We start from the raw sequence: 25050 nt of genomic DNA on the forward strand, positions 1-25050 counted from the left end.
ATACTCCATTGTCACACTTTTCAGGAGGCTCTGGAAGTCGAGCCCCAATAGCACAAGGGCACACAGTTGAGGCATGACCAGTAACACAAAGTCCCGATATTCTGTGCCCTGAACCACCAATGTCGCTACACAACCCCCTCAGATGTCTGTGGAATGCGATCCAGAAGCCATGGTGACCCTCTGGCTTACCAGCTGTGTCACGAGTCCGCAGCATTGCACCGTGTCCGGGTTAATAAAACTCTCAGTGCTGCCCATGTCAAACAGGCAGCTAGTCCTGTGCCCCTCCACCAGGATGTCCATCATTGACCTTGCAAGCTGGTGTAGAGCGCTTTGGTCGAGGGTTACGGAGGCCAGAGTTGAATCGCCGTCTTGGTGCCCAGTAAGCACCTGTGGGTTGGAGGCGGGGCGAGGCGGCGCCAACAAAGATGGCTGCCTCCATGCCTCGCACGAGGCGGGCAGGCAAGATGGCAGCGACCAAGATAGCGACCCCCATACCTCGCACGCGGCGCTGCTCGACCCCGCTTGTGGTTTAGACTTACAGGCCTTGGCGAAGTGGCCCTTCTTTCCGCAACTGGAGCAGGTAACTTTTCGGGCTGGGCAGCGATTTCGGGGGTGCCTTTCGAGTCCGCAGAAGTAACACTGCGCGGACTTGTGACTGGCAGGAGCCGTGATCGATTGCAGGGACTTCATGGGCTCGTGACTGGCAGCAGCCGTGGTCGATTCACCGGTGGGTGGCGGGGTCTGCAGCATCCATGGGACTGGCGGGAGATCGCGCGGCTGGACAGCATCAGCGTTGTGCAGAGCAGCCTCTAGCGTGTCAGCCAGCTCGATCGCCGACTGTAAGGTAAGATCGGCGTTTTCCAGCAGCCGCTGGCGCAAGTACACTGACCTGATCCCCATAACGATGGCGTCGCGTACCAGGAGCTCCACATGCTGTTCCGCCGTCAGTCCCCTGCAGTCACAGGCCTGCACGAGTGTCTGTAGGGCTCAGACAAACTCAGTGCTAGACTCTCCGGCCCACTGCCGCCGCGTCACTAAGCGATGTCTTGCGTAGCTGGTGTTCACCGGCTGCAGGTACTGTCTTTTGAGGGCGTCCAGTGCCCCTTGGTAGGTCGGCAGGTCCCTGATTAGGGAGTATACCCGCAGACTGACCCTAGAGAGGAGGACTCTGTGCATGATAGCAGGCTCAGTCACGCGAATCTCTTACAGGTACGATTGGAAACATGCAAGCCAGATTTCAAAGGCAATGGCTGCTTCTGGAGATCGAGGATCAATGTCCAATTTATCTGGTCATAAAATGCTCTCCATGTTTAAAATTGCAGCTAATAAAATTGATGCACCATCAATAACTCTCAGAGATGGGACGCGAACGATAGGATGTTATTAGCTGCAAGAGACCACCACACAACATCCTGGAGACTGAGGGAGGAGCAGTGCCTCCAATCGCCTTTATACAGGGGTCTGTGGGAGGAGCAACAGGAGCAGTCAGCGGGGGGGGGGGGGGGAGGGGGCGTGTCCAGACAGGTATATGTAGTTCACCACAATCCTACTTCTGTCACAATATCTGTAACCTTCTCTTTATCTCTGATGTGTTTTGGTGGAAAGCTGAATAAAGTAGTTATCAAATCTGAAAGCAGAAACCAAGGAAACAATTCCATAGATCTAAGGACTTTACAGGAAATATTGATGAATTGGCAGAATGTGCAAAAATGACAATTTCTATTTCCTCCATACTGTAGATGGTCAGGGCCAGTTTAGTTTACACATGGAAAGGAATAGTGGCTGTTCTAGTAAACAATATCCAACATAAAGTAAGTGCAAAGGTACTGGTACAAGAGTACAGATAGAACATTTGTTGAAGTTTTCTGTTCAAATTATAGAGGTAGAGGGACAGAGGTGGCATTACAGATGCAGCAAGAAAGATATAGAGAGATATACTAAAAAGAATGGGAATGAAACACTCTCTAAAGCTCAAACCAGCATGGCTTTGTGGAAGTAAGTAATGAGAATTGCTGGAAGCACTCGGCAAATCGGGCAGCATTTGTGGAAAGAGAAACAGAGTTAACGTTTCAAATCAAAACTCCTTTTCTCAGAACTGGCAAGGGTAGAAAATAAATCAGTCATAGAGTCATACAATGTGTAAGCAGTCCTTTGGACCCAACTGGTCCATGCTGTGCAAGGAACCAATTCCAGTTGTTATAGTATCTGCCTCAACCACTTCCTTTAGCAGCTCATTCCATATAGGCACCACCCTCTGTGTAAAGGTATTGACCCCCAAGTTTCTACTAAATTCCCTCCCCCCACCACTTAAGCCAATGGCCTATATCTCTTGATGCCTCAATCCTAGGGAAAAAACCGAGTCTGTTCACCCTTCCTGTGACCGTCATGGTTTTATACATCTCTATAAGATTGCAACACTCAGTCTCTTACTCTCCAAGAGGAAAAAGTCACGATCTGTTCAAACTCTCCACATAATTCACCCCCTCAAATCCTGGCAATATCCTTGTAAGTCTGCTTTGCTCTATTTCTAGTTTCATAAAATGTTTCCTATAGTAGGGTGACCAAAACTGAACACCATATTCCAAATGCATCCTAAGCAATGTCTCGTAAAACCGCACCATAATCTCCCAACTTCAATACTCAAAGACTTGACTGATGAAGCCCAGCATGCCAAAAGCCTTCTGCATGTACGAGACTTATTAATAATTTTTAAAGTCAAAGACAGCTTTGGCGCAAATTAAGGTTGACGAAGAATTTTTATCCACGGCATTGTCTTCAGTCTGGGGCTGTCAGAATTGTTGCCAACCCACCATCACCAACAGCACCAAGTCCCATGCTAACTGTACTACAGTGTGTCACTGGACTCCAGGGAATGGAACCAGGTCAATGTAGGGGATAGCGTTTCTGGATGAGGGAACTGGTTTGCAAGATCTGACTCTATATATTGGTAGTGGAAGACAAAAGGGATAACTACTCTTGGAAGCAAAGTTGCACAGTGCAGCGTGTATGACTCAGAAACCTCAAGGTGTGGCTCGGGCTGTGTTACTCCAAATGTCTGGAAATTGAATTGTTGCAGTGTTGCTGTCTTAACCAGGTTAGTTTAAAAAGAGGGAAGGAAGAATATATATATATATATATATATATATTTTTTTTTTAATTATAGGTTGCTTCTCTTTCATTAATACACTAAACTATTTCACGGTAATAAGTAAATTACATACTGTATTTTGAAGAAGCACCTTCTTACCACAGTACAGCAGACTGACCTCCATATGCAAGTTCTGTTATATGGTGTGCTTATTTAAGTAGGTTTATTTCTGTTCTTAGAAATAGAGCACTTACCCTCTTGGGAATGTATTTCTGCATCATTTCATACAGCCTGAAAGCAGTAAAAACAAGTGGCTTATGTATTTTTTAACCTCCTTTGTAATGCACCAACACATAGAATAAATGTAGACTTCTTTAACCGATGAATGTGAATTAATTGTAGCTTTATATTTTGATAGTCCAGCGAGCCCTAATGATTTGAAGGATGTTCAAAGTGGGTCACCTTCTCCTAGAAATCCTGCAAGATCTTTGATTAATTCTCATCAGACGAAACTGCTGTCGGACCACCCTCTTCTTCAACGACAGAGGACAGACACTGTGAAAGCAAACTGTGCTGCAGAATTTGCTTCAAATGCAGGGCTTCAGCCAGCCAATGGGCTGGTGACATCACTTCCAGCAGATTGCACTGAAACCAGCAGTCGTACAGTGGGTTCAGTGATGGACAATGAAGAACCAAACACAGAACAAGCTGCTGCCTCGAATCAGGCACCACCTACAGATGGCCACACAAGAACGGATGACCAACCTGCTGCCTCAGACCCACTTGGGGAACAAAGAGAGGTGTTTGAAGTAAAAGCACAGATCACTGAGCAAGCAAAGGTTTGGAATGGAGAAATACAAACAAGTGAAAATGACTTGAGTGCAGAAAAGAAGGTAAGGAATCCATCAAAGCTTACTGTTGTATACTCCTGTTATATTGTGGGATAATAATATATGGGCGAGTTAGCTCCAAGCATCCTGAAGTTAGCAAGCTTAAGGGTTGTGAGCTGAAAACGGGTAAATGAACAATACAATGGACTATATTATGTGTCGAGAAATAGAATCCATTGAGTCATAGGACACATAGAAACAGGTCCTTCAGCCCATCTAGTCCATGTCAAAATATTATTTTGCCTCGTCCCATTGACCTGCATCTAGACCATAGCCCTCCCATCCATTAAGCTATTCAAAATTCACTTTGGATTTTGAAATCGAACCCATATCCACCTCTTCCGCTAGCAGCTCGTTCCACCCTCTCACCACCCCCTGAGTGAGGAAGTGCCCCCTCATGTTCAGCTTAAACATTTCATTTTTCATCCTTAACCCAAGGCCTCTGGTTGTAGTCCCACCCAACTTCAGTGGAAAAACCCTATCTAAGCTCCTCATAATTCTGTATACCTCTTTCAAGTCTCCCCTCATTTTTCCTACATTTTAGGGAATAAAGTCCTAGTCTATTCAACTTTTCCCTATAACTCAGGTCCTCAAGTCCTGATAACATCCTTGTAAATGCTTTCTGCATTCTTTCAATCATATTGATATATTTGCTGTAGGTTGGTGTTCAGAACAGCCCACATTACTCCAAGTTAGGTGTTGCCAGTGTCTTATACAACTTCAACCTAACACCCCAACTCCTGTACTCAGTGTTTTGAATTACGAAGGCCAGCGTGCCTCTACTGTCCTTGTAGTGCGTATATATAAACTATATAATCATCCGAGGCAGAAACTTTATTCAGGGTTTTTAATGAGATCTTACTTGTGAAACTGCAGGAAGTTAAGTAAAATATGTATCAAATTCAATACAGATTTGTCATGCAACTGAATATACCAACACGTGTTAACCAAAGCAAAACACACACACGGAACGCTCCATAGCTATGCTGTGTAAACAAGAGGAAACTTGTGACCAACAAGTGATAAGCATAATAGTTCCTTTAAAATACATCTACTAAATGTCTACCTGCATTATTAAAAACTTAAGGCTCACGAATGTTGTTGTTTCAAGGACAAATAAAGAGGAGATGGACATGGATATCTTTCCACCGTGTATTTCAAAACCAATTACAAATTAACCCATGCAAGAAATGATATTAAAAATAAACAGCTTACACACAGGAAGTGATGTTCATGCAAGACGAACAGCACCTCCAGAGGCAAGAGCATTCCCTGCTTGGCATCCATAGGATGTCCAACTACCTACTATGATCATTTGACTTTTAGTTTCACTACTCTTTGACATTACTACTCCTTTGGTATTAGTACTCTTTGGCATTACTACTCATTTCATTAACTCTTTGGCAAAAGAAGGATAGTGTCAGAGACTAGTCTTGAAAACAGTCTTACAACGCAGTCTTTAACTGTTATCACTTCGAAAATATCATCCTCGATGACATATTTGCTTGTGGTAGTGTCTAATGAGAAGAGAGGTCAGCTCTGGTTTGGAAGTAAGTTTTGTTTTGCCCAGGATGAATTCAACTTCACTAGATCCAGTGGCATCTGTTGCCTTCAGGGACCTCTGTGCTTCAGTCCTGAATTCCTTCTCTGCTTTGACAGCTGTCCTCTTAAGGCCATAGATTACCATAGCAGTTACCAAATAAATGAACTCTCAAGCGGTACTTCAGAATCCTGTCACCCAGTTGGTGGTTGTGAAGCCACAAGAATCTGAGGTAGTCTCCCTCTCATGAGGAAGCTGTGGAATATTTGTTTGGTGTCTGCCATCACTGCAACGGATTCTGTTCTGAAGCGCAAGGGGACCATAAGCAGACTGCTATTGAGGTTTGGACACCACAAGAGCACATTTGTTCAGTGATATGTCTTTGGACTGTGCACTTGAATAAAAGACAGTTTGTATTTGTTCAGCTTTCTGGGGGTGGTAAACACCGAAGTTGGGTAAATACCTGTTTTCATTGTCGGGATCTGGAGGAGGCTGCAACTCAGCCTGATTGTTCCTAAAGAATCTCTCCATGAACTCCACATAATGGTCTTTCATTTCCGGTTTCCTTCTCAATGTGTCGAATAAGGGCCTGTCCTCTGTTGCTTGGTAGGATTTGTCATGGAGAACAGAAAAGAAGGGGAGCTACCCAACTGTTTAACTTGTCTTTGCTAAACTCTTTGTTCATGATTTGAAGGAAGACCTCATCTTCAGTGGAAGGTGCCAGCTTACAGTCATCTTCTGAGTGACAGAAGACAAGTTTGCCTAAATCTAGTAGAGCAGAGGTAAGTATGTCAGAGTGCTTGCTTTTCTTACCTTTTCTCTTTCGTACAGATTCTACTCTTACAGGGTCTGAAATGAATTGGGTGCCTATTCTCCATGATGTTAGTCTTGACTATGTTGACAGTGGGCTGATGAGCAGCATTGAGGCAGACTGCATCCACTATGACCCAACCCAGGTGCAAAAGGTGCTTTTTGCCAACCATTGCACTGTTCACGTACTTCATGTGCATGGACGGTGTCTTTGCGAAGCGACAGGAGTGGGGAATGTTGTCTGCTATATTCTTAAGGGATGTCCGATATCGTGCTGCATTTCATCCCTGTTGCACTCTATGAGGGTTGGCAAGGTTACGCAGAGCTCCTCTCCTATCAACTCCATGACAAATCCATTGGCTTTTCTTCTGGCAACTCTTGATGTTCCAAAGTATATCCTTAGATTGTATGAAGACGCAGAACCCCGAGTCAAAGTTCAAAGTACATATATGTCACCTTATACAATCCTGAGATACGTTTTTTGTGGGCATACACAATAAATCCATAATGGGTTAATAACCATACTAGAATTAATGAAAGACTGCACCAATTTGAATGTTTAACCAGTGTGCAAATGCAAAAAAAATAATAATAAATAAGTAAGCAATATATATTGAGAACATGAGATGAAGTGTCATTAAAAGTGAATCCATAGGTTGTGGGAACATTTCAATGATGGGGCAAGTGAAGTTGAGTGAAGTTATCCCCTTTGGTTCAAAAGCTTGATGGTTTAGGGATAATAACTGTTCCTGAACCTGATGGTATACGTCCTGAGGCTCCTGTTCCTTCTTCCTGATGGCAGCAGCAAGAGAGCATGTTCTGGGTTGTAGGGGTCCTTGATGATGGTTGCTGCTTTCCTATGACAATACTTCATGTAGATACACTCACTGGTGGGGAGGGCTTTACTTCTGATGGACTGGTCCATGTTCACTACTGCTTGTGGGATTTTCCATTGAAGGACATTGGTTTTTCTATACCAGGCTGTGATGCAGCCAGACAATATACTCTACATTACATACCTATAGAAGTTTGCCAGTTTTAGATGCCATGCGGAATCTTCACAAACTGCTAAGGAAGTAGAGGTGCTACTGTGCTTTCTTTGTAATTGTACTTATGTCCCAGGACAAATATCTCCTCTGAAATGATAACACTCAGGAATTTAAAGTTGCTGGCCCTCTCCACCTCTGATCCTCTGATGAGGACTGGCTCATAGACCTCTGGTTTCCATCTGCTGAAGTCAACGATCAATTCTTCTTGCTGTATCCAAGAAACTCAGTCCTAGTAGGTACCTTTTCTTTTTTGTAGTTTGCAGTACTGACGTCTGTAAGTTCCAGTAGCTTCTGTGGTTCTTTGTCTGAGAGCCTGAGAAAATTATCAAGTCTGCTGAAGAGAGATTCTTCGATTGACTCTGGAGAGCCAAAGCATTGTCCAGCCTCTGCCACTGCAGTTGGGTTATTAATGTGCACAGCCCTAACCCTGCTTGCATTTTGCAGTGACTCCCCATCAAGCCACCTATGGAGAAGGTCTAGCTCTTCGCGAGGTTAGAGACTTAGTCCTTCCACAGCAGTGCAAAAGCTTAACTTCCAGGACAGACTAGTTTTCGTCGTGCTGTGATTACGTCTCAAAGAGCCAGATACCGAGCCAAGTCTAATGCACCTGTGGCTTCTGAATGAGGGCATTGTGGCGACTGGTTTGCCAGATGTGTGTTCTGGGATGGATGGAAGTTCAGCCCCTCCATGTCTGTGTAGATGGAACTAGCGTCAGTAGCAACACTTAACTGAAGTCTTTGCTGGGATGAACCTGCGGAAGAGAGTATTGTGGTTCTTTGCTGCTGTAGACCTTATCTGTCATAACCTGAAGAATGTGAAAGACATGTTAGCTGCGTGGTGAGGACAGCTTCTCCCTGTAGGTCTGAAGCACTGTCTTTGTTTTATAGTCAAAATGCATTTGGACGTGATCTTTGTGTTGGCGAAGCATGACTGGTTCTGCTTGTAGACTCACCACTGTCCCAGTCAGCTGCTGCTTCATACATCTTTGCCTCTGTTGAGCCAGCCACTGCACACACCCTCTCCATGTCCATATGCGCTCTCTCCGTGCCTACGTGAGCTTTCTCTGTTTGCATCTCAAACTCGCGTTTAGCATGATCTGCTCTCCTTGCCACTTCATTTCTGCCATGGATTCATGCTGCAGCTATGCTAATTGTGGATTTGTTCGAGCGTCAGGATGATGGAATCAATGGGCCACATTCTGACCTCACTTCCAGGTCTCGGCAGTCGATAGCACTTGAGTTGGAAGCTGATGTTGTCATGTATGGCTTTCAGATGCATCTCCGGTCCATGGGCGATGCCTTTGAAGATGAGTTCTCTTTTCATTCTGCTGCCCTTGCAGTTTGGATATGCAAAACTATGCAGTGAATTAAACACCTTCTCAAAACCCACCAGAGACAGAAGCTTTCTTCATGGTTTTTAATGAGTTCTTACTTCTGAATTGATATTGCTGTTTCAAGGGCAAATAAAGAGTAGATGGAGATGGATGTCTTTCCATCGTGTGCTTCAAAACAAAATCCAAATTAACATGCGAGAAATAATATTTAAAAACAGCTAACATACAGGAAGTGATGTTCATGCTAAACAAACAGCATACAAAATGAACTGCGCCTCGAGGCCAGAACATTGTAAGATCTCTCTTTCCAACCCCATCTAACTGTGATGTCACTTTCAAGGAATTACGGATGTGTATTCCTAGATCCTTCATTTCTCCTACACTCCTGGGTACCCTACCACTCATCATGTAAGTCCTACCTGGTTTGTCCTCTCAAAGTGCAACACCTCTCATTTGACTGCATTAAAATCCGTCTGCTATTTTTCAGCCCTTTTTTCCAGCTGGTCCAAATATTGCTGCAAGCTTTCATAGCATTCCTCGCTGTCTGCTATACACCATCTCCCCTCCCCACCCCATCTTGATGTCATCCACAAATCTGAGGATCCAGTTTAGCACATAGCAAATATTTTTCCATGTGTAATTCTTACATGAAGGCCGTTTAATCCAGGGTTGGTCATGCTAGCAGTCATTTCCAGATGAAGTTAAGGGAATCAAAAAATATGTCATTATTGTGAAAATTGCTCTTGGAATCGGACAAGAGCTGTGGTTTTCATGCAGGGGAGAACACCTACAAGGGGGCAAATGGTCTACTGTGGCATCAGTTATTCATAATTTGTGCAATCAAGCAATTGTCAGTACTTCTGAGCAAATTCACCATAATGCATTTGACATTTACCCAACATGAATTGAGCACCTAATGAAATTTCTTCCTTCATCAACCATTAGTCAACGTTCACAAATAACTTTAGCACCACAATGGAGCATTTGACTGGACAATTTCAGAACATACTGTTCAAATACAATTGAAGGTTCACAGAGTGTATCGAACCTTTTTCTGTCATTAACAGTATATCCATTCTTCATGTGTTTCACAGTGATGTTATTAATACCACTCCATTATTAACCCACCCAGCTAAGGTGGGTCTGCAATATTGCAACAGGCACTGCACCCGTGTCTGTTGTCACTGTTTAATGAAGAAATATTTTCACCCTTAAGAAGGACATGCTTAAACTGTGCTAGAGGATTCAGAATCATTTCTAACTAATCATGCACTCAGACCGATGGTTTGGGATATATCTATTTTAATGCAAGGAGTATTATGAATAAAGCAGATGAGCTTAGAGCATGGATCAGCACTTGGAGCTATGATGTTGTGGCCATTACAGAGACTTGGATGGTGCAAGGGCAGGAATGGTTACTTCAAGTGCCAAGCTTTAGATGTTTCAGAAAGGATAGGGAGGGAGGCAAAAAGGGTGGGGGCGTGGCACTGTTGATCAGAGATAGTGTCATGGCTGCAGAAAAGGAGGAAGTCATGGAGGGGTTGTCTACGGAGTCCCTGTGGGTGGAAGTTAGGAATAGGAAGGGGTCAATAACTACTGGGTGCTTTTTATAGACCACCCAATGGTAACAGAGACATCAAAGAGCAGATAGGGAGACAGATTCTGGAAAGGAGTAATAATAACAGGGTTGTTGTGGTGGGAGATTTTAATTTCCCAAATATTGATTGGCATCTCCCTAGAGTGAGGTGTTTAGATGGGGTAGAGTTTGTTAGGTGTGTTCATGGAGATTTCTTGACACAATATGTAGATAAGCCTGCAAGAGGAGAGGCTGTACTGGTATTGGGAAATGAACCTGGTCAGGTGTCAGATCTCTCAGTGGGAGAGTGTTTTGGAGATAGTGATCACAATTCTATCTCCTTTACCATAGCATTGGAGAGTGTTATGATACGGCAACAATGAATATAGAATTGAGACAGGTTTTTTATAAACAAAGAAACATTTATTTAAAACTCAGCTCAACAATAAATGAAAAGTAAACAAATGACTAACTTAACCGGAAGTTAACAGCTATACGGCAATCCGAACAGTTCTTGAAGCGATAAATGCGAACACAGTTCCTAAAGCGATAAGTGCAAAAGTCCAAATGATTTACACAGTCAATTAGGAGAGACTTCCCTGAAGTAACGAATTCCTTGACGACATGATGTTACTGCTGATCCCAGCCGAAATATGCCTTGCCCTAAGGACTTACGATGAAGGAAATTAAAGACGGCTTAAAGGCACTGACCTTTTCTTGGCAAAACGCTGCATCCAACCCTTTCTGCTTTCACTATGCAGGGGCTATCTCAGATGCAGGTTACTACCTCCTTGAACAAGGATTCAATAAAGTCGATCCTGTAGTAAACTGCTGACGACACCAACTTTTCTCGATCCTTTGGGTTTTCCATACCTCAGTAAATTCTTCACTCTCTGACTGGACTAAAACTGGCAGCATTGTGAAACTGCCAGCAGTAACCTTTGAGATTTAAGGCAGAAAGTAAAACTGCACTTTGAAACAAAAATGCATCATGAGATGAATACGCAGCATAACGGAGTAACTGACGAATTAAACCACGAACTGACCTGTGTCACAGCCAGGCTTTCCCCTTTTATACCTGTTGAACAGGCCATCACATGACATCTCACTGGTGGGAAAATTACATCGTATGACCTAACACTGGCAGGAAATTACATCACCCCATCATCATAAGACCATTACATCATGCTCATAAGACAGTCACAAGATACCCATAGGGTGTGTAACAAGAGGGATAGGAAAAGACAAGGTAGGGAAACATTTAATTAGAGTAAGGGGAACTATGAAGCTATCAGACAGGAAGCATACATTGGAAACAGATGTTCTCAGGGAAATGTACGGAAGAAATGTTGCAAATGTTCAGGGGATATTTGCATGGGATTCTGAGCAGGTACGTTCCAATGAGACATGGAAAGGATGGTAGGGTATGAGATCCGTGGTGTACAAAGGCTGTTGTAAATCTAGTCAAGAAGAAAAGAAGAGCTTGAAAGGTTCAAAAAACTAGGTAATGATAGGACTCTAAAAGATTACAAGGCTAGCAGGAAAGAGCTTAAGGATGAAATTATGAGGGCCAGAAGGGACCATGAGAAGGCCTTGGCAGTCAGGAATAAGGAAAACCCTGAGGCATTCTACATGTACATGAAGAGTAAGGGGATAAGACATGAGAGAATATGACCAATCAAGTATGACAGTAGCACAGTGTGTATGGAACCGGAGGAAATAGCGGAGGTACTTAATGAATACTTTGCTTCAGTATTCACAATGGAAAAGGATCTTGGCGATTGTAAGGATGACTTGCAGTGGTCTGAAAAGCTTGAGCATGTAGATATTAAGAAAGAGGATGTGCTGTTGCTTTTGCAAAGCATCAATTTGGACAAGTTACCGGGACCAGACGGGGTGTACCCCAGGCTACTGTGGGAAGCAAGGGAGGAGATTGCTGAGTCTCTGGCAATGATCTTTGTATCATCAATAGAGTTGGGAGAGGTTCCGGAGGATTGGAGGTTTGCAGAAGTTGCTCCTTTATTGAAGAAAGGGAGTAGGAATAGCCCAGGAAATTAGAGGCCAGTGAGCCTTACTTCAGTGATTGGTAATTTGGTGGTTAAGATCCTGAGAGGTAGGATTTATGAACATTTGGAGAGGCATAATATGATTAGGAATAGTCAGTATGGCTTTGTCAAAGGCAGGTTGTGCTTTACGAGCCTGATTGAATTTTTTGAGGATGTGACCAAATGCATTGATGAAGGTAGAGCAGTAGATGTAGTGTATATGGATTTCAGCAAGATATTTGATAAGGAACCCCATGCAAGGCTTGTTGAGAAAGTAAGGAGGCATGAGATCCAAGGGGACATTGCTTTGTGGATCCAGAACTGGCTTGACCACAGAAGGCAAAGAGTGGTTATAGAGAGGTCATATTCTGCATGGAGGTTGGTGACCAGTGGTGTACTTCAGGGATTTGTTCTGGGACCCCTACTCTTTATGATTTTCATAAATGATTTGGATGAGGGATGGGTTAGTAACTTTGCTGTTGATACAAATGTTGGTGATGTTGTGGATAGTGTGGAGGGCTGTCAGAGGTTACAACAGGATGTTGATAGGATGCAAAACTGGGCTGAGAAGTGGCAGATGGAGTTTAACCTAGATAAGAGTGAGGTGGTTTATTTTGGTAGGTCAAATATGATGGCAGAATGGTAAGACTTGGCAGTGTGGAGGATCAGAGGGATCTTGGGGTCTGAGTCCACAGGACACTCAAAGCTGCTGCGCAGGTTGACTCTGTGGTTAAGAAGGCATATGGTGCATTGGCCTTCATTAATCGTGGAATTGAGTTTAAGAGCCGAGAGTGCACAGTACGTGCGCTTGCAACTCTGTGTGTCAGATAGAGTGGTCAGCAGTACTGGGGCTCCACAGAGGACTGTCCTGTCTCTCTTTCTCTTCACCATCTACACCTTGGACTTCAACTACTGCACAGAGCCTTGCCATCTTCAGAAGTTTTCTGATGACTCGGCCATAGTTGGATGCATCAACAAGGGAGATGAGGCAGAGTACAGGGCTACGGTGAGAAACTTTATCACATGGCAGCTTAATGTGAAAAAGACTAAGGAGCTGGTGGTGGACCTGCGGAGGGCTAAGGCACCGGTGACCCCTGTTTCCATCCAAGGGGTCAGTGTGGACATTGTGGAGGATTACAAATATCTGGAGATACGAATTGACAATAAACTGGCCTGGTCAAAGAACACTAAAGCTGTCTACAAGAAGGGTCAGAGCTGTCTCTACTTCCTGAGGAGACTGAGGTCCTTTAACATCTGCCGAACGATGCTGAGGATGTTCTACGAGTCTGTGGTGGCCAGTGCTATCATGTTTACTGTTGTGTGCTGGAGCAGTAGGCTGAGGATAGCAGACACCAACAGAATCAATAAACTCATTCGTAAGGCCATTGATGTTGTGGGGGTGGAACTGGACTCTCTGATGGTGGTGTCTGAAAAGAGGATGCTGTCCAAGTTGCATGCCATCTTGGACAATGTCTCCCATCCACTCCATAATGTACTGGTTAGGCACAGGAGTACATTCAGCCTGAGACTCATTCCACTGAGATGCAACACAGAGCGTCATAGGAAGTCATTCCTGCCTGTGGCCATGAAACTTTACAGCTCCTCCCTTGGAGTGTCAGACACCTGAGCCAATAGGCTGGTCTTGGACTTATTTCCACTTGGCATAATTTACTTATTATTTAATTGTTTATCGTTTTATTTTGCTATATTTCTACACTATTCTTGATTGGTGCAACTACAATGAAACCCAATTTCCCTCAGGATCAATAAAGTATGTCTGTCTGAGAGGTAATGTTGCAGCTATATAGGACCCTGGTCAGACACCACTTGGAGTACTGTGCTCAGTTCTGGTCGCCTCACTACAGGAAGGATGTGGAAACAATAGAAAGGGTGCAGAGGAGATTTACAAGGATGTCGCCTGGATCGGGGAGCATGCCTTATGAGAATAGGTTGAGTGAACTCTGCCTTTTCCCCCTGGAGTGACAGAGGATGAGAGGTGACCTGATAGAGGTGTACAATATGATGAGAGGCATTGATCATGTGGCTAGTCAGAGGCTTTTCCCCAGGGCTGAAATGGGTAGCATGAGAGGGCATAGTTTTAAAGTGCTTGGAAGTAGGTACAGAGGTGTCAGGGGTAAGTTTTTTTATGCAGAGAGTGGTGAGTGCATGGAATAGGCTGCTGGTGGCAGTGGTGCAGGCAAAAACGATAGGGTCTTTTAAGAGACTCCTGGATGGCTACATGGAGCTTAGAAAACTAGAGGGCTAAGGGTAAAGCCAAGTTAGTTCTAATGTGGGGACACGTTCGGCTGAGCTTTGTGAGCCGAACAGCCTGTATTGTGCTGTTTGTTTTCTATGTTTCTAAGCCATTGAATTCCTTGGCTGTACTTGTTCTTGTATTCAACAATTTTTTCAACTCCACACTCACTGTCTCCAGATGAAAGTACACTCACCTGGGCTCAAACGACACCAGACATTTTGTGAGCTAAAAGGAACCATTGTGCCAACTCCCTCAAGTCTATCCAGTATGCCAGTGGTTATATTGACCCTGCTTCCTCATTCATGTGGAATTTAAACAGTTCTCCCCATTTGCTGCCAATTCCCATCCTGCTCCCACATTCACATGGTCCTTATCTCTTCCCTTGCTGAATCACTTTGTTGTTGCAAGCTCATTATATCTCGCCTAGCCACATTTATCTTGACTACACATCCTCTCACCTGCTTCCTTACAGACTCTATTCCATTTTCCTGGTTCTTCACAATCTGTTGTAATTGTTCTGATAAGGGGATGTTCCAAGCGGGTGTCTGATGTGATTTCCTTCCTCCAAAACTATCGCTTACTCATTAAAACAGGGGACTGAGACTTTGACAATAGTGAAATAAAAAATATTCAGTCACCTCTTCAGTACTGTTCTTTATGAGGCTTAAACTCCATGGAGAGATGTGTGTGTAGGGAGTGCTGTGTTAGGATTAGGATGAGATTGCAGATGGTGTGTACAGTAAAACTGCAATCAAATTTCTGCCTCAGAGCTCAACAACATTCCACATGGAAATTTTCCAGATGATTTGCTAACTCACACTATTCTGTTGTCTAGACCACTAGCAGTACCTAGTTCACAATATTGCTAACCATACCACAAGGTTTCTAAACAAGCTTGGGTTCTTGCCTCAACTTACTTCAACATTTCCCAGTTTACAGTGCTTTGCTATCTATAAAATGTTCATATTGCAATTACATTTTTTCATTTTGCATGGTAACGCAATCCCAGCTCTTTCTGTTAATCATCCATGTAAATGATGAAAAGCTTCATTTTATCTTGATGGTTGACTTGCCTGCTATTACTCAGCACTTAATGAGGTGGCTCTTCTTCCTGTTTCACATCATCCCATCAATCCGGCATGTTCTTTGCATTGCCTCAATTCTACCTCACTTCAAAATTAGGTAGGTCACCTCCCTCCTCCCTTCAATACCTCTTTACCTTCAAATGTAACACTATATTTCCTCCCCCTTATTAAAAAGCCTTTCCATGTGTCATTTTACACACCCTCTCTGAGTTTATCCCTAAGTTACCTGGTATTGAGCTAGGGGATCAGCCATGATGCTATTGCATCGTGATGCAAACTTGAAGGTTGGACGGCTTAATCCTATTTACTTGGTTATTAAAGTCATTTTCAGTGTCATCTTGTTGACCTTGTAAAGTTTAGCCAGCATGAAATTCTTGTCCAATATTTTTCCATGTACAAACTGTTGTACTAGTAAATATACTTTCATTAACTCTCTGAACATGAGCTTACAGGAACAAACTGTTCCAATGCACTGAGTTCAAACTGGGTTATCTATGTGACTCAGCACCACAATTAGCCCGAAGTTTATTGTAGATTTTCCATTATGCTGTTTCTTTGTATACTGCTCAAAACAAATAGGCAAAAATATTCAGCACTTCATGTCAAGAAAATGGGGAAGATTTCTCTGCTCACTTTTAATGACATTAGAAATAAACACTTTGAAATTGATGTGTATTTCCTGGCGGACATTATTTATTGCAGATTACAGCTGAAAGTATAGATAACTTGTTTTTTGTTCTCCATTTCCGTCTTGTATCCCTGGATGCTCTCGCTGAGACAGTTGCTGGCTACCCACCAATACCTTCCTGTCGTGATTTTCTTCATGAGTAACTCGATATGAAATATTACCAAGCCGTTTGATTATCCCGCCATCACTGGATTTGTTTTTCATATGTAATGATTCATAATTTGTTATACGAATCTAATCAACAGTGCCTACTTTCAGTTAGATTTCTCCCTTGCCTGTTTAGACTTAAAAAAATATTACGCTGTAGATTGATGGAAACATATACTGAAAACCTGAATGAAAGAAATCCACACAAAGAGTACCTGCTTAACCAGTATACTGAAGGACTATGAATGAGAAGAAGTAAATAATTCATTTGCACGCCAGGTACATCGTAAGAATTACAAAAAGGGAAGCATAACAAAAATGGTATTTCACCTTCCTAAAATAAGAAGCAATTAATCCACAAATATTGAGACTACTTGCTTTGAATATTAAGTTTTGGTACCAGTGAACCCTAGTGGTAATTAGCAGTTAGCAAATATTTCAATATTTCAAATCCTGACAGTGATCACACAGCACTGTATTAAATTGCTTCGAAACTGTCATTCTATATCAGACAAGTTCTTACTGTCTGTGGTAAAACTTTAATTTGCATTCACAATGAATCTAATTGGTGACGCTGGCAATGATGCGCCATTTTCCTGAGATGTGGTCACATGTCTGCCATCTCCTGAAGGGGTAGTGTTTGAAGGCAAATGGCAGTGAGCTCTATTGGTTTTCCTATATTCTTAATGGCAGGTTATGGGCAGTAATTCCAAATTAATATGAACTGTTTTTCTTCACAGGAAACGAATGAAGAAAAGATGTATAAAATAGCTAATGAGCTGTTGCTGACAGAAAGAGCCTACGTAAACAGACTTCATCTATTAGATCAGGTTAGTGTTCAACTCATCCAATGTTTGTCTTTCCTTATCTATAAGCATCCTAACAACTGTTGCTTGTATAGTTTTCTATCAAAATCACAGTGTGCGATTCTGCTGTGTGCAAACTGACTGTTGTATTAATGTCTTTACCACAAACTTCCAGTAACGGTGAGGTACTCATGGTAGAAAGTATTTAATTTCCAGACATTCCTTTGTTTCATCTATGAGTCAAATACTTGGGACGAATTTCAGAATTTGCATTAAAAGGTTGAACCTGTTTTTGCTGTTTTCTTAATGAATCAGAACTACTGAGGAAGGAGCTGTCTCTTCTTTGAGAGATTTTGCCATATAGATTTAGAAGTCAAGCAACACACTTAGAGCAGAGGTTTCAGAACTCTGTAGCTACATGACCATTAGTGGAAGAGCAAGAGGATGCAGCTTGTATTTGCTGGACAATCCATGCTGGGTGAAGGTTGAACTGAGTTCATAGTGTCAATTCCTCCCATATTTGACTAGGCCACTGAAACTATATGCAGAGTGCTCACCAAAAAAATGAAATATAAAGAATAAAAAATAGAAAATGCTGGGCACACTGAGCAAGTCAGGCATATCCTCTCCAGCAACAAACAATTTACTTGAAGGAGAAACTTAGTAGAGTTGGGTAATAGGGAAAAAGATCAGTGAAAAAGTAGGAAAATTTCGAGTGTTTTGCTTTGAACACTTTTAGTGCCTGTCTTAGAGTGTATTGCTAATCTTGTGAAAGCAATTTTTCAAATGCGACCACCAGATTTTGAGCATTTTGAAATTGAATTTGAGGTAATTGAAATTGAATTGAGAATTGAATTTGAGGTTTTACAAATACAATTCATAAAGATGGATGAGTTTGACATTACTGGCAATGAAGGATACAATTGCTGCATAGATAGATGAAAGAACAAAGAAACTGAGATAAATTAAGAATAGTGATAAGATAATAATTAACAACTGCTGTCAATCATTAGCTGTCATTGAACAGATTGATTAAAGGGCTTGAGAAGAATTTTTTGAGAATCACTAGATTTTCATTGTTCCCTGAATTAACTGACCAGGAAATGATTTGATGGGGAGGAAAAGACAAATTTTAAATTGTAATCAATGGCTGGTAATAAACAAACTATATTGGTTTTAATATTTTGTAATCATTGAGAATAGATTAGCAAGATGCAGTGTTAATACTTAAACTGTGGTGAGATTTGCACAGGTTCATGTCCTTTGGAAATTCTCACACTTGTCACATCAAAGTGCATTAGTGAATTCCAAGGAAAATATCTTCACAATTGCTATATCTTAGTGGCATAATAACATTGAGTAATGAGTGATGCCAGAATTTTCATGCACCTGACAGACGGGGTTTGAAGATGCTTCAGGGACGTCATACAAAGGCGGCTGTTCAACCATTTGGCGGGGTTGTTTCTAAATACCCTGACTTTGCTCCATATAACTTTATACTTCAGTTAGTGGAAACCTTTCAGTCTCTGAATTAAAACTTACAATTGACTCAGCAAAACCTCCATTTATAACATAAGAAACAGAAACAACCTTTCAGTTCCTCACTCCCACTAGGTCATTTAAAAGATCTTGGCCAGTGGCTTCCACAACCTTCCAAGGGTTCAACACTCACCCCCTGGGTGAACAAATTTCTTGTCATTCCAGTCTTGAATGACTAATGCCTTTAAGACAGTAGCTGTTGATTTTGGATATCCTTGTCTCCATTCCATCCATCCAGTGACAGTTTTGAATGCTTCAGTGGGATCATTTTTCATTCTTCTGAAAGTTAGACTACAAACCCAATCTATTTAATTACTCTTCTTAGTGCAGATCCCCCCATTCAGGAACAACCTGGTTAACCAATGTTGCACTCTCTCTATTGTGAGTTTGTCTTTACTTGGGTGGGGTAATCAGGCCTATTTACAGTATAATATTCTCAGTTTCCTATGTAGCTTAAGAAAAATGCCTTTAAGCTGGTGCAAAGGCCGCAGTACCATCTCTCTTCCAAATTATTTGGTGTATACTTCACACTAATTTTCAATTTTGTTTGTTTACAAGAACACTGAACCTCTCTGCACATCAACACCTTCAATCTCTCACCATTTCGCTCTTTTGTTTTATGCCTTGTCTTATGACGTGGGCAATCATGGTCTTTCCATGACCATGACAGTTTTTGGCAAATTTTTCTACAAAAGTGGTTTGCCATTGCCCTTTTCTGGGTGACCCCCAGCCATTATCAATACTCTTCAGTGATTGCCTGCCTGGCATCAGTGGTCGCAAAACCAGGACTTCTGATATGCACCAGCTGCTCATACAACCATCCAGCACCTGCTGTCATGGCTTCACGTAACTCTGATCAGGGATGCTAAGCAGGTACTACACCTTGCCCAAAGATGACCTGCAGGTAGTGGAGGGAAGGAGTGCCTTAGATCTTCTTTGGTAGAAATATATCTCCACCCACTTACTATTTGGGGGGGTGGGGTGGGGTTGAAGCTGTCTATGTAACTTATCAATGTAAATTACCTCATATTTTTCCATCTTCTTGCCCATCCACTCAACTTGCCCACAATCTCCTGATATTTCTCTGCATCCTTCTCACAGTTTAAATTGTTGTCATCCTTTTTTATCATCAGCAGATTTGGGTGTGACAAAATTTCAGATGCTAAGAATCTGAAACAAAATAGGAAAATATGGAAACTTTCAGCAGGTCTTTGGGGAGAAATAATGTTAACATGTGGATCAGGACAGGCAGCATTTGTGAAAAGAGTTAATGTTACAGGCTGAAGACCTGAAGCATTAGTTCTTCATGGATGCTGCCTGACCTGATGAGTGTTTCATTTACTCTCCAGTGGATTGAAAAGGAATCTGGACATTAACAATGATAAGTTCATTTTGTGTACTATTAATTTCTAGTGGACCTCAACTTTCCATTTTATAGGGATTAATTTCTGCATAACTAATTAAGACTAATTCTTCACTTCATTTGCTCTGCAGGTTTTCTGTACCAAATTGTTGGAGGAAGCCAATAGCAAGGGTTCCTTTCCTGCAGAGGTAGTCAACAAAATCTTCTCCAACATTTCATCCATTTATGCCTTCCACAGTCAATTTCTGCTGCCAGAGCTGGAAACTCGCATGAATCTTTGGTGAGTTTTTAAAGAAGTGTCTATTTGTTGTATTTCCTCTCAAGAGTTAACAACTGGAAAAAATGAATAGTTTACTTTGTGAACGACAAATGTAATTTATTTTCTTGTTAGGCAGAGAAGTGTGCAATGCATGGAGTTTTCATGGAAGAGGTTTGTAAAGGGTAGGTGTCATAGAGATATGAAAATAATCACCTTTCAAAAGTGTGTGTATTGTTCACAAGTATCAGCCATACCCTCGTGCTCTGGCACCTGGAACTTATACTGCATGGCACCAAGTAGTGTAGGCAAGGTGTATAACAATAACACAGTGATCCCAATAATCTCCTCTAATACTAATCAGCAGCAAGAACCTTGATTGATCTCTTTTATAAAGCTAACAACACATGTATTGAAATTGCTGGAAATACTCATCAGGTCAAGCAGCATTTGTCGGTAGAGACAGGTTGAATATTTTGGGTCAATGCCCTTTCATCAGAGTGGGGAAAATTAGGACTAAGATGCAGAGAAGGGAAGGATGAAGAGTACAAAGAAAATGTCTGTGATGGGATGGGGAACGAGAGAAATGGAGTGACTCAAAAGGGGGTGGTGACAGCTCCTTAGGCTCAGCTGATTCTTGGCTAGAGAAGTTGAAAGTAGAACGAAAGGAATGTTGGGGGGGGGGTGGTGGGATTGATCCTGGAACAGTGAGATGCGAAACACTGAGATGAAAAATAAAGCATGACATACACAGCAGGTTCAGTTCTATTAATGCTACCTGACTTGCTGGACATTTTTGCGTTTCCCTTTGCTTCCAGCAGTTGCAGTGTTTGGTATATTGCAGTTCCAGCAGTCACTTTGTTTCTGTTTCTTCTTTCATTCAGCTTCTCGATTTACATATGATGCAGTTAACGTACCCACACCACCTTCTCTTAGCTGGCGCTCCTTTCTTTTCTGTCATTCTGTTTCCCTTGGTCTCCATCCCTTCCCCATGTTCTCTCCACCTATTCCCTTTCTTTGAAACTGAAAATGTTCAGTTTTCTTATTTTCTCTCATGCTGATGGAAAGCCTTTGGTCTGAAATGTCAACTTTACTTCTCTTCCCACTAACCCTGTTGGAATCTTCCCAGTATTTTTTTTTACCATAACTGATTTCCCCTCCTTTCACAGTGTAACTTAAGGGAGAGCAAGAAGACATGATGCGGTTGAAAGGTACATTCTACCTAACAGATTTAACAATATATGGAGATAAAAGTAATTCAAGGATATGGCCAAAGCTTTGTTGCAAAAATAATTGCTCAAAATGGGTGAAGGAGCATTCTGGACAGCTATGTGACTTTCAGGTTCCGTATTGGGAGCATTCTGAAGGGCAATGTAAGCAATATAAAGAGTTCATCCCATCAGTCGTCTCCTTCCCCATTTGAGGAAGAGTCACATTGTCCTTATCATTCACCAAACCATCCACAAGACCTTGATCTCAAGAGGCTACCAAAGAAGAGGTTGTAATTAAGGCTGTAATTAAGTTACATCGTTTAATGGTTGGATAAGCACATTATGATATAGAGAACACATGGTTCAAATAGGACGAAATAAAAACTCATGAGTTTGAGAGTTGATATTATTACTGGAGAACGATTGGTTACTGGTCAGAAAGTAGCAAACATAAATGGACCACGTTCAGCTGTGTGCTGCTACATTTAGAACAGAGATGAGGAGGAATTTCTTTAGCCGGGGGTAGGAAATCTGTGAAATTCATTGCCACACATAGCTGTGGAGGCCAAGTCAATGCATATATTTAAATCAGAGGTTGATATGTTATTGATTAGTTAGGGCATCAAAGGCTACAGGAAGAAGACAGGAGAATAGAATTGAGAGGGTTAAAAAATTGGCCATGGTGCACTGGCAGAGCAGACTTGATGGGCCAGATGGCCCAATTCTGCTTCTATGTCTTGTAGTCTTGCTGTGTCAATGTGGGTAGAAGTCAGGAACAGCTTGGTGTAGAGGATTGTCGTGCTGGGATGTTGATAAGATGCAGAACTGGGCTGAGAATGGCAAGGTGGAGGAACGGAGGGATCTTGGGCACAGAGTCCATAGATCTCTCAAAGTTGCCTCACAAGTTGATGAGTTTGTTAAGAAGGTGTATGGTGTACCTCCTGTCTTCACTAGTTGGGAGACTGAGTTCAAGAACCATCAGATAATGTCAGAGATCCATAAAACCCTGGTTAGACCATACTTCAGTTCTGGTCACCTCGTTATAGGAAGAATGTGGCAGCTTTAGAAAAGATGAAGAGAAGATTTACCAGGATGTTGCCTAGATTAGAGATCATGTCTTATGAGAAAAGTTGAGCAAGCCAGGAGTGTTCTCTTTGGAGCAAAGGAGGATGAGGGGTGACTTGATAGAGGTGTACAAGATGATAAGAGACATAGAAAAAGTGGACAGCCAGTGATATTTCCCAGGGCAGAAATGTCTAATAGAAGTTCATTTATTTTAAGTTCATTGAAGAAAATTATAGGGCACATTGCCTTAGGTAGGCACATGAATGAAAAAATCGGGGGTGGGGGTGTGTGTGAGGAAAGCATTACATTGATCTTGGAGTAGGTTAAAGGGTCAGCACAAGCTCATGGCTGAATGGCCTGTACTGTGTTGTACCGTTCTGAGTTTTATGTTCTAAAGAAAAAGACCACAGACTGATAAGCCTTATTTGATTTTTCTTGGGCTGTTTATTGAGATTAAGGAGTGTGAAACCTGACCTTTACATGGAGCAGTTAAGTTGAATAACGTTAATCATTTAAACAGAAGCTAGCTGAAGTATATGGAGGAATGGGAAGTGAAAGAAAACATGGACTGAGTGAGCAGCTGTGCTGCAGGGTGTGTCCAGCAGAGTGTAAGTGCAGGAACCGAGCACTTGGGCAAAATGGCCTGTTGTAAATTCTGTGAAATGCCCCTCTACTCATCACTCATCTCACATGAGAGATATTAGTGCTACCTAGATTCTCTCTGCTCTTTTCAAATCACTTTCTCATTTCCACATTCTAACACAGACCAGTGCTTTTGACTTCCCTATACAATACCGTTTTGAAGAAACAATGCAGAGAAATGTTTTGCTTCAAGGACTCTATTGTAATTTTTCTATCAATCATTCTATTTTTGCAAAATTATTTTTATTGCTGGAGAATATATTTGTAATTTTGGAGAGAATAATGGAATGAGATTATAACATTGTATTTATTATGATGAGGCATTCTGCCAAAGAATGCTATTTTTTTACACAGTGACTTTCTTGACAAATTCACTGTTTTGGGAATCATAAACTCCAATTCATATACATCCTGTCAAACAACGCTATGTACTGTACTGTGTGTTCACTCGTTGTTTATTATTTTGTGATAGCTGAATTTATATCCTGTAGGAATACAACACCACAAATAGGGGATATTTTGCAGAAGTTGGCTCCATTCCTGAAGATGTACGGCGAGTATGTGAAAAACTTTGAAAAGGCCATGGCGCTGCTGAAAACATGGATGGGCAGGTCACTGCAGTTCAAAGCTATTGTTGAAGACATTCAGGTAACAGCAAGATGCATCATCTCCCATATTACAGATGTGATGAATAACAAAGTGAAGTTCTTACAATTCAACATGGATTTTATTAAAAATAATGGTGATTTTATATAATTTTAAAGCAACATTAGAACGTGCAGGTGAGCCTGATGAAGTAAGTGTTATACAGTTTCATGCACCTTGATAGAATACAGTGTATGTTTTTAAAAATTATTTTTCCATACTTATTTTGTTGTCCAGACAAATTAGCAAAAAACTTACATTGAATATGCTTTGGGCATGTCAAGTATGAAGTAAATGAACTAAATCATGGGTTTTATGTAGTATGTTGGCTTCCTTCCCCATTACTCATTATCTCCTTTTGCTTTATTGGCCAAAGATAGAGCAGTGGATTAGAAGTTTCAATGCTCTCTTAGTGTTAACATTCCCAATATATGGAGCAAAAGTAATATAATCTGAAGGGTAAAGGGTAAATTTCTGGGCTACTCTGTTACTGAGCAGGTGGTAAATGATTGTAGTGACTCTGGAAGCAGAGCAATATTCTAGATATCAAGGCAACAGTTGACCACGTGTGACATGGGACATCAAAGAGACAACACTCTTGCGGCTGGTTGGGGTCATATGTCACACAAAGGAATATAATTACGGTGTCAAGAGTTCAATCAACTGTGCAAGAGTTACTCAAGTCAGTGTTCAAGCTCAATCATCTTCAGCAGCTTCATCAGTGATCTTCCTTCCATCACAAGGCTTCATCTTCAGCAAACAAAGCAGCCAATACCTGTGTTCAGCAGGGCCAGGGCAGAATCAGGTTCATTATTACTATATTTCTGACGTGAGATTTGTTGTCTTGTGGCAGCAGAACAGTGAAAAGACATAAAATTACCATCAATGACAAAATAAATAGTGCAAACAAAAGGAGTAATGAGCTAGTGTTCATGGGTCCATGCACCATTCAGAAGTCTCTTGGTAGAGGGGAAGGATCATCTCCACTCATGGTAACAGTAAGAGGGCATGTCTG

At 41.9% G+C, this 25050-nt stretch overlaps 1 protein-coding gene across 6 annotated transcripts in view; it reads left to right on the forward strand.

Moving 5' to 3' along the window:
• The window catches only part of LOC132398482 (FYVE, RhoGEF and PH domain-containing protein 4-like), a 260428-nt gene that overhangs the window by 196770 nt on the left and 38608 nt on the right, over window positions 1-25050 (forward strand). For all 6 annotated transcript variants that reach the window (XM_059977999.1, XM_059978002.1, XM_059978001.1 and 3 more), the window contains 4 exons: window positions 3507-3981; window positions 17249-17338; window positions 20348-20496; window positions 23882-24038. In XM_059977999.1, coding sequence (XP_059833982.1) covers window positions 3507-3981; window positions 17249-17338; window positions 20348-20496; window positions 23882-24038 — 871 coding nt within the window. The remainder of the gene's footprint in view (window positions 1-3506; window positions 3982-17248; window positions 17339-20347; window positions 20497-23881; window positions 24039-25050) is intronic.

Source organism: Hypanus sabinus, chromosome 8 (assembly GCF_030144855.1).
Source record: "Hypanus sabinus isolate sHypSab1 chromosome 8, sHypSab1.hap1, whole genome shotgun sequence".
Classification (NCBI taxonomy): domain Eukaryota; kingdom Metazoa; phylum Chordata; class Chondrichthyes; order Myliobatiformes; family Dasyatidae; genus Hypanus; species Hypanus sabinus.